The sequence below is a fragment of the Brachyistius frenatus genome, unplaced genomic scaffold (genome assembly GCF_029030835.1).
Source record: "Brachyistius frenatus isolate BFR_SWC_R1_liver_20210118 unplaced genomic scaffold, ASM2903083v1 Contig_271, whole genome shotgun sequence".
NCBI lineage: Eukaryota > Metazoa > Chordata > Actinopteri > Embiotocidae > Brachyistius > Brachyistius frenatus.
In genome coordinates this window covers 166,668-182,093 of record NW_027210870.1, presented here as the reverse complement: position 1 = coordinate 182,093, position 15,426 = coordinate 166,668, and the positions used below count along the sequence as shown (strand labels likewise).

The 15,426-nt window shown below is 43.7% G+C and overlaps 1 protein-coding gene across 1 annotated transcript in view; it reads left to right on the top strand.

Moving 5' to 3' along the window:
• Positions 1–15,426, top strand: part of LOC138634665 (regulating synaptic membrane exocytosis protein 1-like) — a 70,600-nt gene that overhangs the window by 15,202 nt on the left and 39,972 nt on the right. The window contains 3 exon segments of the mRNA XM_069721719.1: positions 3,381–3,594; positions 7,639–7,650; positions 8,138–8,158. Of these exon segments, the coding sequence (XP_069577820.1) occupies positions 3,381–3,594; positions 7,639–7,650; positions 8,138–8,158 (247 nt within the window).

Here is a 15,426-nt window from a genome sequence, read left to right as displayed (position 1 = left end):
AGCCTTGTCCTCACCTGAGAGGACAAGTCCCCCCCCCCCCCCTCCAGCGGGAAAATCATACCAGTCATCCTTTTCTGCATCCTCACGTAAACGTCTTGTTTTATTCCAGTTTGTTTGGATGGTGAGAGGAGAGGGGGCGGAGCCTTTTGGTGATTGTGAATGATGGAGTTATTTTTTATTAATGAAGGGAGTTTTGTTTTGAAAAGCTACTTACGCTGCAATACTTTCAGCACAGATTCTGTTTTTGCAAAAAAAAAAAAAATTGCAGAATTTTTTTATCAAAAACTCCCACAAATTGTGGAGATTGCCCGAATTTGCTTTATTACTCTGCAGGGGATATCCAGAGATTTGATCTCAACTCTTTTTTTTTTTTTTTATTACTTGGTCAAATAAAGGTTAAATTAAATTGATGTTATGTAATCATTGCATCAAATGATTTTCTGTAATGTTGAAGGTGATGAATTCACAGAGACTTGTTACCTGCTTCTGCTGTTCCCCTCCCACTCTATGGTTTTAGCATCTTTCAGCCCTTCGTTTCGGCTTCACGAGCCGCAATTGAACTGTTTCGGGTTGAGTCTCTCGGCTCTCATCGACGTAGCTTCCAGCTTCAACGCAGCTTTAACGGTGCGCGTCTGCTGAATGTGCGGAAGCGGTTGAAGGAGACGGACGAGGACGAGGCTCTGAGAACGGGAACAGCTGGTGCGCTGACACCCGGCGCTTGACGCCGCCGCGTTGCCGCGGCAACCGGCAGCGCGCCCTCTGTTTCTGACAGCTGTTCCCATGGCGCCTGGGCTCGGCTCAGACCCCTGGACTCCCACTGGCAGGGTAGATGGCTCCTCGGGGTCAGAGGTCACGTTTGTGACGTCGCTGCCGCGGCGGTGTCGTGTTGTTTTTCCGTTTGAAATATGCTTTAGGTTTTGTCCAACGTCCATTTATCTTTATTTATTTTTTTGGGGGGAGGGGGTTTAAATCAAAGCCAGCCTGGAAGCATTTTTCTAAGTGAAAACCGGCACGTGCAGATTTAAATTTGTGAGCGTATTTGAACGAGCAGACAATTTACACTGGAAACATCTGATGTCTGTGGCCGGCTGCAGTTACAGTTACAGATGCTGAATCACAGTATCTGTTATATCTGTTCAAAGCTGCCTTCCTCAGCCAACCCCAGACAAACGATGCTGTCATGGTACAGCGTTGATGCGTATTATGATAATGGTTGTAGAGGGAAAAACATCAATACAGGACAGCGTTGCAATATTTTTTGTGGCAGTAATTTATCAACACATGGACTCCAAGTACTGATATTCTGCTGTATAAATAGATAATTTTTTTACAACAGTGTTGGTCAGTCTGCTTGACATTCACATTTTGTTGCATTAAAAATGATTAAAGTGAGATGAACGGACTGAAGACTTTATTTTATTAGATAAAACGGACAAAAATGACCTTTTAGGACATAATTTGCAGTTGATAAAAGGTCATAAATGGCAATGTACGTTATTGACATATTAACATATTGCAAAATGGCAATACTAGCGAATCGTGGCCAAGCGGAAAAATCCGGGGCTAAAAACTGTAGTTCCTTAAATGACCACCAGTCTGACTCTCAGAATCGAGTCAATTCCCGGTAGACCCCGAACTTTACAGCACAGTTTACTTTGATGTGCGCTCTCTGCTCAAGTTTTAGGTGCATAAAGAAATTACAGAAAAAAAAAAAAAAAGCAGGTGCCGATTTTTGATCGAGCGATGAAACTCGGCGTTTCGGAACTTATCGAAAAAACTGGTTTGGTTGTTTCCAAGCTCATTTCACTTGGAGTAATTTTGCGTCAGTCTTTTTTACTTCCATTCTATGATTGTGATTTTAGTGCGCTGATAATATCGACTCTGGTTATTCCCAATCCTGATGTTACAACCCATCTGACTTGAACTCGGAGGCTTTGATGCTGAGATTTCCCCTTCGTACTTGATTTTTTTTTTTCATTCTGTGACCTCGACATCACTGCGAAAATATTTCTCTCGGTTACTTTTTTTTTTTTTCTTTTCTTCATTCAACTTCACGGTCCAAGTTCCTGTCATTCCTTCGTGGCAGCTGATTGGCTGAGAAGCGTCCCAGTCGCCTCCCGGCTCCAACTGTGCACGGTGGCAGTCTGCTGCCGCGGCACGACCGGCCGCAGACGGCGAGGAAGACTCCAGTGACGAGACTCCTTCTCTGTTCAGCAGCTTAGGATTCATTTATTTTATACATACTTTTTGGGAATTAAATAACGCTTCATTTGGACGGCTTGGTTTTCAGTAACGACAGACTTTTTTTTTTGTTTTTTTTGTAACGTTTCAGTGATGAGCATCGTTCGTGGACTTGGGATGGGTCATGGTGGTGGAGGACTGTTACCTGATAGGTTATTTGTACCAGGAAAAGCTGCTGACGGCAGAGCAGGTGTTATGTTTTCAGCCTGTTTCCTACCCAGCAGCTGAACACTGCATACGGGAAGACATGTCTGCTTCCAATAGACCCAGGTAATCAGCTGAAGTTCTCTGAGGTTCGTTTGAACTGGTTGTTTGGACTAAAACGATAAATTTGAAAGTTACTTTGGGTCATGTGTGTCGTCTATGTCCATTCACCGTGCATGAGTTTGATGCCAGATGGGCAGCTTTTCTACTTTTTTTTTTTTTTTTTTTTTAACTCTTTTTGGTTTCATAGGCTTCATAGATTTAAAATGATATTTTAACTTTAGCAAAAGTATAAATTTCCCTTTTTTTTTCTCCCCAAAAACTCAAAACACATGCCTGAAGCTCGTCTGCTCGCACAAACGGGCTAATTGGCTGCAAATCAGTGAATGAAGCCATCTCCTTCCTGTCTACCTCGCTCGCTCAGCGAGGTAATTAAAGGGCCCCGTCTGGGTCCCCCGCACGCCCGAGCCGTGCCACGCTAATGCCGTCCTCCTCTGACAGTTCTGTTGAGACAACACTGTGGGTGTTTTTTCACATGGTTTGATTTGCAATTCACACTCGGGGGTTATTTCCATCGCAGGCGTCCCGGGAAGCGGGGAGGGTGAAAAAAGGCTGCGAGCCGCGGAGCACGAAACTCCGCTCGAGCTTCGTTTAATTGCGTGTATGATTTTTTTTTTTTTTTTTTTTTTAAAGAAAAAAAGAAAGACCTTTCAAGTGGGGCTTTAATTGACAGTTATTCCGCTCTAACCGAAATGTTTCTCAAACATGTGCATGCGTTACGTAGCTCTTTGTTTTCTGTGCGATTTATTGATTTTGAAAACGATTCAGTTATTCTGTTTTTTTTTTGTGTTTTTTTTGGCGGATGCTCAAGACGGCAAACAAAAAGTTTCACTGCGCGCCGCTTATTGTGTGATCCTCTCGTCTCTCCGATTCAGAACGCTGCACCAGCAGTTCGAGAGCTACAAACAGGAGGTGCGTCGCATCGGCGCCGAGACGCGGCGCCAGCAGACCCAGCAGAAGGACGACGCGCCCACCTGCGGGATCTGCCGCAAGACCAAGTTCGCCGACGGCTGCGGCCACCTCTGCTCCTACTGCCAGACCAAATTCTGCGCTCGCTGTGGAGGCCGGGTCTCTCTGCGCTCCAACAATGTGAGAAACGTGACCTCTGACCTCCCCCGCGCCCTACCTCCCCCCCCTTCCTCCTCTTTCCTTCCTCACACTCACCTCATTCCAGCTGTCGACGATGTACACTTTCTGCTTCTGTGTTTGTTCGTTGCTTTTTTGTTTGTTTGTTTGTTTTTCCGTCGCTTCCCGGTCACACTTTGGTGAGGTCAAAGTGTATTTGGACGGACGGCTTTGGCACCAGTCGTGACGCTCGTTTTTTTTCAGGCTGCGGTGTTTGTGGTTTAAAAAAAAAAAAAAAAACAACTTCCAAATTCGCCCTGAACTATTCGATTTATCTTCGAATATTATTACTGTCACCTCCTGATATATATATAAAGAAGAGTTGGTTATGACTTCAGTGTTAAACATCTTAGTTTAGCTAAAGTATTCTAGTCATAAACCAAAGTTTTAGACATAATTGGAGATTTTTAACAGAGCATTTTTAAACGGTTCTTAAATTAAACCAATAATGCGCTAGAAACACAGCCCAGTGCTAACGCTAACCAGCAAATTCAAGTTGCTGCACTGTTTTAAATATAAATCCCACACCATGTAGTTTTATTACGACCATTAATGTGATCCAGGCTGGATCAGTTCGGTGTCCAACCATAGACAGGTTTGTGCTATTTTAAAACCCAAACCCCTTCCATCCCAACCCTTCTCTGGGCTCCCCTCCAACCCAAGAGAAGGGCCCTCCTTCTGGTTGTTTTACCTGACGATGGGCCCCTCCACCCCGTGGCCTGCTGGTCCCCAATCTGTTCAGTATCCGCCCATCCCAGCTGGGCCTGGACTCACACTGGCACCACACGTATGCAGAACTCAACGGCCAGTCAGCACGGCGGATAAAGATAGTATCCCTGCTGGTGGAGCCATTAATATTACTTTAACAGGAGGCAGGCTGCTACGTGGAAACGAAGGGATGAGACCAACGCCATCTATAAATAAAATAAATAAAGCAAAGGGGAAGAGGAGCTCAAAATAACATCAGTCATTATTGCCTTTTTAAATAATGAATGTTCTAATGTGGAATTGAATGCCATGAGATTAAACTTAGCTCCATTAAAAAAGTGAACTTTTTTAGGACTAAATAATTTACCGAAAATAAAACAAAAGGAAGTTTAGTGCATATATTATTGTTTTCTGGTTTAATCACATATGTCCAGTAGATTTACCTTCTTACAGCAGTTTTTAAAACAATTTTTTTATCTGAGACTTGAATGTCAAATTTGTGCCAATTTGACACAATGGATCATCAATCAGCACGTTTGCACTGAGATTAAAAGACATTAAAACACAAAATCTATTCAATACACGGTTCACTTACAGCACGTAATTCAACTGTTGTCCGCTTCCCGCACGGAGAACTAATTAAATATTGAATATTACATAAATAAACAAGAAGATGATTCTTAGAACTCATCCCAAACTTTATCAAAAATTCCTGTTGAGAATTGAGTTTAATTCATAAATCCTTACGAGAGAAACGGCAACACAACATGTAATTCATGCTCCATTTCTTTCCTTTCCCCTGTGTGTGTGTGTGTGTGTGTGTGTGTGTACGGTTGTGTTTGTGTGTTTGTGTGTGTGCGTGTGCATGTGTAATGTGTGGGTGGGACGTGTCGGAAGTGACGCTCGTCTGGTCTCGGCGGTGCCTGCCTCTGTCCCGGCTCGTTTGGCCGTTCGAGCAGAATAACAGCGTTAGGAAAGTGTGAGCTTTGTTCCGTTACATAAAGAGTCTCCTGCCTTACAGTGTGCTCGTTTACCCGCATCAGCAGCACGCTGTTTGTTTTCCTGCGGTTCGCAGTTTGTCTTCAAAAATAACATCTACGGCACATTTGGAATATAAATATACTCCTAACAGTTTGTTTCTTCAGCGGTATCCGAACACTAGAAATACACAGGCTTTTTTTTTTAAACTTGTACATATGAATGCCTTGTTTTTTTGTGTGTTTTTTTTCTTAAAATGATCAGTTCATCGAAATCAGCACAAAATGCAGGTCGTTTTTTTGGGATTTGGGCTTTGAGAGTGCAGAAAAAAAGTTTAATTACTGGGAGTTTTTCAGATGTAATATTATATTTGATAACTGTATCACAGTACCGGTAAAACTGTCAGGTGTCAGGTTGAAATGTACTGTGTCTAATTTGGAAAAACAGCACCAGAGTACAATGAAAAAGTGCCAGATGTCATTTTTACAATAGTACCAGAGCATCCCAAAAAGTACCAAATGTAATTTTAAAACATTATCACAGAATGTACTAAACTTAAATTTACATAAGGAGCTTTTTTTGTGATGTTGCTTTAAAATTACAAGTACTTAAAATCCTTTTACAACTTTACCACAGTAAGTACTAAATGTAATTAAAAACATGATGGCAGAAAATACCGAAGGTAACTTAGCACCACGACAAGAACTAAACATCACTTTAAATCTAAATGCAAAAAGTACCTCATGTATTTCCAGACCTTTATCACAAAAAGTACCACAGGTCATTTTAAAATTGTACTAATTTTTTTTACTGAACTTAATTAGAAAACAGCACCACAAAAACTGTCTTATGTTATTTTAAAACGCCACCACAAAAGAGATAAAACGTCATCTTAAATCTGAACAACAAAAAGTACTCAATAGCATTTCAAAACATTATCACAAAAAGTACCGTTGGTCATTTTAAACCAGTACATGATGCACTTTATTCTAAAACAGTACCACAAAAAGTGCATGATGTGATCTTAAAATGGTACCAGAAAAAAGTGCCAAAGGTAATTTTAGAAACAGTACCCCAAAAAAAATCCGGCCATGTACGATTTTATGACTTCTTTTTTTTTGTGATTGTTTTGATAAAAAAATACTTGATTTTGTCGCTGCTTTTATATTAAAAAAAAAAAATTGTGATTCAAATTTATAATATTTTATATAATTCTGATTTTTGGGACAAATTGTAGGCAAAAAATTTTAAGTCATGGGAAAAAAAAAGTAGATTTTTTTTTGTACAACTTTCTAATGTAGAAAGATTCATGTACAATCACTTCCTATGACATTGAGCAGCATGCTACACACAACTGCACATTGTTATAGCTTTTAAATATTTTAGTTTCCTTCTTTCTTACTTTCTAAATTGAAGGATTTAAAAAAAAAAAAAATTCTCACATGACACGTTGCACGTCATAAGGGCTCCCTGAAACTATAAAACTAGAGTATTGGCCAGAAATGATCCTGCATCACAACCCCTCTAAGTGGCTTCTAAGCTGCTTACAGTAATAATTCATTACCTCCTATTGACGGAGGTGTGTAGTGCTGCCCTGTGCCCCGCAGAAGGCATCGCAGCAACAGGATGATCCAAACTCCAACACTGATTACGCAAATTGCCACAAAGCTTCCCACAATAATTAACATACTGTATTACTAACAAGGAGACTAGCAATCATTTATTTATTTAAATTTATCCCATCGGTTTTATTTCTTCTTCTTTTTTTTTTTTAACATCAAATATAATAGATAATTCCATGTTTTTAAATGTAGCTCTATTATTGATATCTGTGGTGCTTTCATGGCAGCATAAGAAAATTAAAACGACCGGGCGCATTTTTAGGAGGTTCGAAAAAGGTCAAAGGTCGTGAAAGAATGCGCTCCACGTTGCTTTGATCGTGCTGAATGCCTCTTTGTGCGGAGGTGTTACACGTCCCGATCACGCCGAGCTGGGTCATGCATGCCGCCGCAGCCCAACATGTCCGCGGTCCCATGACATTTGCATCCTGTTGTCTCCACCGCCCGATAATATGAAGTGTGTGTAACAAATTCTGCAGAATGTAATTAACAAATGTTTTGCACCACATTCCTCTTATTTCCTCCCTTTTTCTTCTTCTTTTTTTTTTTTTTTTTGTCGTTCCTCTTTTTCCCCACCCGCTAACCCGCCTTCTCTGCATCTTCTGTTTCTTCTACCTTTCGCATCCTATCCCGTTTTCTTTCTCTCCTCTCCCTCCTCCACTTTTCTTGATTCTCACTGCTACCTGGACTGCATGCCACAAAGGAGGACAAAGTGGTTAGCATCTTTTTTTGGTTTTTGTGTGTGTGTGTGTGTGTGTGTGTGTGTGTGTTCTCTCTGTGATACTGTGATGTTTGTGCCACCCGAAGGTAAAAAAAAAAAAAAAGAGGAAAAAAACGCCGGCTGCGTTCAGATCTGAGGGCTGAGAACTCTCGAATGTTGATTTCTGTCCTTTGTAAAGGTGATTTTAAAACAATTTCTAAGTTTAGTTTTTCTCCCCAGCTGAAAGACAAAAAAAAGCAGCGATATGAGATGCGAGAGAGCGAGCTATTTATTGGATTGAAACGCAGCCAGTGTTTGCACAAATCCACTTATGGATTACTGACTTATCAGAACAGAGGGAGTCCCTGGTAGGTCGTACAGGTTTGGTGTTTGTGGGGGCGGAGACCTCGGGAACTGTTGTGTCCTCAGCAAGTATTCTCTCCACCTGACTAACTCTGTGTCCATTGTCTGTCTCCTCCCCCCCCCACCCCTCCTTCCAAAGTGTCTCATAGTGAAGGACAGGGTAAGACTTGCTGGGTGATGGATTTCTGCTGCATGGGTCACTATACTGTTGTCCCTTCCCTCCACACTCGCAACCCGGTATCACGGCAAAAACGTGAAATAGACACGCCGGTCAACTACAGCAAAACGTGAAATAGACACGCCGGTCGACTTCAGCAAAACGTGAAATGGTCTCGCTTTGGCCTGTCTGGGCGTGACAGTTCCACGTTTTCTTGTAGTGGACGAAAATGAAACCTACTGCATGTGTAGAGACAGTTGATTTACAGGAAAATTCTACTTATAGCTAAAACACATGCTTGGGGTTACTAAATAAGCACATGGGTGAGGTTAGGAAACCAAAAATAACTATAAAAACGTTGTCACCACCTGGATTCGTCCCGTATGGCAGTGTCTGACTAATGCCACCAAGCCAACCCTCCTGACTTCAAAAAATGTCCTTCGTTGCCTCTGTTGTGTGACCTTGCGTCACATGATCCCGTATCGCGTGACATTTACGTGCGTGTAAGTTTCACACCTTTTCAAAACGTGAAACTGTCACGCTTTAGACAGACCAAAGTGTGGCAATTCCACGTTTTGCTGCAAGGTTCCGGCGTGTCTATTTCACGCTTCGCCGCGATACCGGGTTGAGACTCGGGTCTGTGCTCATTCACAGGAATTCGGACCCACCATCGGTGTTTGTCTCACAGACCATGTTCAGGATAAATACTTCTGAGAATGAATGCAGACCCTGAAAACCAACCGGCGGGCAGATCGAGCATGAGCCATAACACAAGGCCGTCCGCAGGGGGGCGTCTGAACCCTCCTGACCCATCCCGACCCCTCTTCCTATGGCTGTGGGCATGGCTGTGCTGGGAGGGGAGGGTAATGGGTATTCTGATAAAACCCAAAAAAATAAAAACGGGGTTCTGGGAGATTGGCGTCTCAGCTGGCATGCATTTAAGAAAAGCAGACGTTTTATCTGAATGCATCATGAATGCACACTCATGCCTGTGCATGCTTTCCCTGCCTGTGTGTTTGAGACCAGACCAGCCTTGCCATGGGGAGACGGGAGGGGCCCAGGTATATATATATATATATATATGTTCCACCTTGTCCACTTATCGTTTCCCCCTCGATGCTTGGTCACTGCAAAATGGCGTCGCACCGCTGCGCCTTGTCGAACTCCGAAATGGTGAAGAGAACGGATGTGAATTTTGTGGCTCAATCCTTCAATAGTCAGACGGAGGATTCATTGTTTTACTGTGTGTATACATTGAGGTTAAGAAGCACCTAGTGAGGTTAGAGGGCAGAAAAGACGACTCATTGTTCATTCAGGCTGCGCTGTTTGTAGATTTGGTATAACACAGCAATTTCTCAAGAGTGGAGATGACTCATTCGTTGCTTAAATTTTTTTTTTTTTTTCTACCTCTGCACCTCACGTAGTGCTTTTAATAGCACGGCAGGTCTATCAAGCTTGGGATTTTTCACGCGTTGAAGGGATGTCGCACGTCGCTGTAGTTTGAGCAACACTTCCTACAGCAGCTATGAAAACTCAAGAGCAAATTCCCAAGGAATGAAATAAACACTGCATTTTATTTGCTCTAATGTTAACTGTAATTATAGGAACTAACTTAAAGCCAAGTGTGACTTCCAAAAGCATGCGGTTACGTTGTGACCTTGGTTCTCTGAGTGAAGAGAGAAGTCTCATGACCAAAACGAAAAGTCACTATTAGCATGTCCACTGCGTTGTGTTTCCCCATAGTTTCGAACTATCGTGGTCGCTGTCAGAGTTAATGGAGTTAGTTTATCATTAACTATCTATATTAGCTTGTGGTGTTATTATTAGTCTGACTCCGCCCACCTATTCCTCGCAGCTTGAGTCTTCGCTGTGAATATAGTCTGAAAACCCCGTTCACGTTGAGGTCCGTTAAAGGTTCGTGTCAGCTGCTAAAGTCACTCCTTCTTGTTAGTTTTCTGGCGGTCCTTCTGACAATAATCCCGTCACTAGTTAAAGATTAGGCCTCCAAAAACAGTATGTTTTGGGCCGGGGCGTGTTTGTTTGATCGACAGGCCTTTGGTGCGGTCAGGATCCTGCTATAGGTGGGCGAACAGATCGATTCAAATCCACCGCTCCTCCTGAGCTCGTCAGTTCTGGCGCCACAATAACAAGATGGCGACGGAAAAACCGCAAAACTCGTGCTTCAAAACGGCATTTCAACAAACCGACGGGTGACGTAACTGTCGGTCGCAGCTCGGTGTTGATCTCAGGATCATTTTGTGTGGAGAGGTGGGTGGAGATATGGATACTGTACAGAGTTATACATTCTCAGACGTATTAAAGAATTAGGGGGATTTTTTTCTTTTAGGCGTTGAATGTGCGGAATTTAAAAAAAAAAGTCTAACATTAGCCGGCATGCGGCAGCTGACAAAAATGTACACGGGACACTTATCGCACGAAATCAAAGAGCCATTGTTTCAAAAATGACCGATCATTTTGACCGTGAATGCGCCGCCGCCGCCGGTATAAAGCGTGGGAGGCGTCGCCACGGTAACCAAGCCGCGTTGAAGCAATGCGTCTTTCTACCTCGATGGGGTAAAAACCATCTTGTGTTTCGTCGTCCTCCCTGTCGGGCAGCCCTGCGTCCGCCGGTGCTCCAGCTTGTTAATGTCTGAGTGTTTGTTTATGTGTGTTTAATGTCAGCTCCAGATGGCTTCCAGAAACGGAACAAACCGCTGAACAATCTGTCTGCTTTGTAGAGGAGCACTGCCTCCCAGTGGACACACACACACACACACACACACACACACACACACACACACACACACACACACACACACACACACACACACACACACACACACACACACACACATGCTGTAAATGGTCTTTTTTTTGGTCTTTTCTGGTTGTGGCTGTTTTTTGTGCTTATTTATAAGTCTTTAGCATCCTGTGTGGTTTAAATAGTTTATGGCCTGCAGTCTACAATCGACACACACACACACACACACACACACACACACACACACACACACACACACACACGCACGCACGCACGCACGCACACACACACACACACACACACACAAACACGCACGCACACACACACACACACACACACACACACAAACACGCACACACACGCGTGCACGCACGCACGCACACACACACACACACACACACACACACACGCACGCACACACACACACACACACACACACACACACACACACACACACACACACACACACGGACACACACACACACACGGACACACAGATTCACGCTGATACAGGCCACACAAAATCTCGCTCGCTCGGTGCGTCAAGCTGACGCTGCACTTTTTATCGGAAAGGAAGGATGCACCGCATAATCTCAATCATGTTCCTCGGTACTCGATGACTAACCCGCCGCCCCTCTCCTCTCATACACGGCTGGATCTGCAGCTTCCACAACACTTCACGCTCCTTCTCTCTCTCGCTCTCTCTCTGTGTCTTCTATCCATTCGGTCTCCTCTCATTTCCTGTCATCTGTCTCTGCTGTCAGCTCTTCCGTAAAGACATAAAATACAGACAAAAATCTGTCAAAATCCACAGACGCTCTTCCTGCTCCGAGTTGAAAAAAAAAGAAGAAGAAGGTTCCTGAGATCGCAGATGGAACCGGTTGAGAATTTACTGTCCCCATCGCATGTCGCTTTGATTTTTGATCCTTCATCATGATTGTGTGCTGTTTCATTGAGCGGAGTGTCCTCCGTGATACCGAGATCAGAAAACAGCGTGGATTTACAGCCACGTACGGCCCTCAGCTGTTCTTTTCAGCGCTCCTCCTCGCCGCCGCCGAGCGCCGTTCAGGACCTGCTTGCCGAGTTGATCTACGACCTTATTAGGGGAAATGGAGCATTATGTCTTTGGCGGCCGTCTTTCTTCTCCCGCCATTCAGGATTTGCCATTCCCCGTGAACGATGGCAGTTTACACCCGGCGCTGCCTCGTATGTCATCCTGTCGAGGTGTGTGTTTATGTGTGTGTGTGGAGGGCGGGGTCGCTACACACACTGAATGCCATCTGCCCCCCCCCCCCCCACCCTCACCCTCACACACACACACACACACACACACTGCTCCACCACCCCCAAAGCTCCCATCTATTCTGCCCATTTAAGGAAAAGCTGATGTTCACACACTCCGGGCTTAAATGAGTTTTTGCTCTCGCCGCCAGCTGCTGATGAACGCCGAGCTGCGGCGGAGACGTACGCCTTCGCCGTTCTGTCAGCAGATGGACGCGGCGGCCCTGAGGGTTGGAGATGAAGGGGGGTGGGAGGGGTACGGAGGGGGGTGTGGAGACATATGAGTGACAGGTGTGTGGTGTCTTCATTTGTCAAGTCAGCCAGGTGTGTCAGCCGAGCGAGAGGGCGAGGAGAGCAAAGTCAGGGAAGGTGAGCGAAGAGAGAGGAAGGGAAATAAATGGGAAGGAGATGAGGAGAGGAAAGGAAAGGAACAAAAAGGAAAGGAAAGGGTAGGAAAGGAAAGGAAAGGAAAGGAAAGGAAAGGAAAGGAAAGGAAAGGAAAGGAAAGGAAAGGAAAGGAAAGGAAAGGAAAGGAAAGGAAAGGAAAGGAAACAAGAAAAAGAAACATCAAAGTAAGGAAATAAGGAAAGGAAAGACAAAAACAGAAAAGGAAGTCAAACCTTGGGAAAAAGGAAGGGAAATAAAAAAGAAGAAAATGAGTGGCGAGGAAATTAGAGTAAAGGATTGGAAAGGAATGAAGAGGAAGTCAGCAAAGGAAAGAAAAAGGACAGGAAAGGAGATGAGAGGGAAAAGGAAGACAATTAAAAAGAGATTAAACATTCAGGTTCAAATGATGTTAAAGGCTGCAGTGACTCAAGTCTGTGAAGATATTTAACAATTTCTCTGCTGTCATTGTATTTTTGGACTCACACACACACACACACACACACACACACACACACACACACACACACACACACACACACACACACACACACACACACACACTGCTTGGTACCCATTCCTCTCACTGGCTCCTCTCTGTGATGCGGTTACCATGGAGAAGCACATTTTTAGGCAGAAGGAGGTTGACATTATTACGTGACCGAAATGGCACCGCTCATTCTCCGCACACACACACACACACACACACACACACACACACACACACACACACACACACACACACACACACACACACACACACACACACACACACACACACACACACACACACACACACACACACACACATCTCGCCTACAGGCAGTCGCCCACGCCGCACTCTTCCAGGCAAGAAGGTTTCAGAATCGTCCTACATATACATACCATAACACACACACACACACACACACACACACACACACACACACACACACACACACACACACACACACACACACACACACACACACACACACACACACACACACACACACACACACACACACACACACACACACACACACACACACACACTGTGCAGCGTGCAGCGAGATGAACTCGAGGTGACACCGGAGTGGGCTGCCTCTGGACGGAGGGAGCCGATTGGAGGCTCTCTCATCACGTTCCGGCCGGCCCGAGTAGCGAGCTCCACCGTGAACACGTGTTACACGCCGTAGGGCGGGGCTTCAGCATTTTATGTACAACATAAACACTGTGACGGACACACACACACACTAACAGACACACACCAACACACACACACACACACACACACACACACTGACACACACTCTTAATTCCCCCAACAATATCTTTCAGGCTATCCAGGAATAGAGTGCAATCACTCCAGCGAAGGATTATATGAATTATATCCTTTATGTGTGTGTGTGTGTGTGTTTTCTTTAAGTTCTTTATTGCTTTCTGTCCCTCCCCCTCCTGCAGTGAAGGCTCTGTAAAAACACGAAGCCCTGCTATTAGATAATGAGAGCAGTTTTAAATGCATCTCTCTTTGGTTTTGAGAACACGCCGAGAAACAGTCGATGTGCGTTCTTCCATACGATGATGTCATTTGAGGGATTAAGCTTGTGGACAACACACAAAAATAAAAATTCAAGCGATGATTTTGCCCGTCCCATAAGTTATAAATGATCCTAAAACTCTTTAAACGATATGATCCTTTACGTATATATATATCATAGTTTATTTTTTTTAATTTTTTTTTGTGAAATGGTAGGGAGCTGATTTAGAAAAAGCAAGATGATCCATTGTTCCCTACTGTAAATAATGTATTATTGAAAATTTGTCCAGTAAGACATGGTTTTATGGCAGCTGAGATCTTTAAAAAATAAAAATAAAAAAAAAAGCCGTCCACTCAGAGGATCTAATAAACTCTTGTATTTCAGTTTTTGTTTTTGCATGGTTGAAACGTCCAGCCTTCAACCTGATATCAAGCAATACACCCATCAGTCCACTAGAGGGCACCGCGTCAGTGTCACGTTTTGCCTTGCCAAGGCATGAAAAAGTAAGGTGCTTTACTTGGTTGAGTGGTTAGGAAAAGATCATGTTTTTCACACAAGAAACGTTACGTATGTTTAGAAATCTACGCGATTCAAGTTATATACGTTGCTTGAAAGAAGTTTGCGTTAACATTTTGCTGACTCATCGACTGGGAATACCGTAAAGATAATAGTCCTTTGTGTGTCTCAGATGGTAAAGCAGGGTGTCATTCGCTTTGACAAATGTTTGTGTCATGAACGTTATCGATCACATACTGGGGTACTGGAGGACTCCAGTAGAGGGCGCACCAGAGAAACAACATTATAACGTCCCGATTTGCCTGATGTAAACAATAAGCAATCGATGGGCTCACTACTTTGCTGATTCTCAAAACACGCAATCGACGCCGTCCTGTTTTTCCAGAATTTTCCACCATTAAAGGAAGCGTATCTCCGACCTTGCGTGCTTGTCTGGATAAGATCATGTCCCATCTGTTTTTGCGGCACCTGGCAAAGGTTGCAGATGTTGAATGGAGAGAAAACACATGTAGCTCAACAAGAATGTTTAAATCCAGACCAGAAATCTTGACAGTATTTGATGCTGAATTTAAAGGACACATTTTGGTCGGCACCTGTAAAACTGACACCTCAAAGTGGCATCTGAAATCAAATAAAATTCACGAACGTCACAAACTGTGAATGCGTATAATATTGAGCGAGTTTCAAGAAAAGCACCCAAATCCCAAATTTATTTGACGAGTTAAAAAAAAAAAAAATCACTTTAGCTTAAATATCCAGATGTGAAGAATTGACACCTTTTTTCAAGCAAAATTCCAGTGTGTATAGAA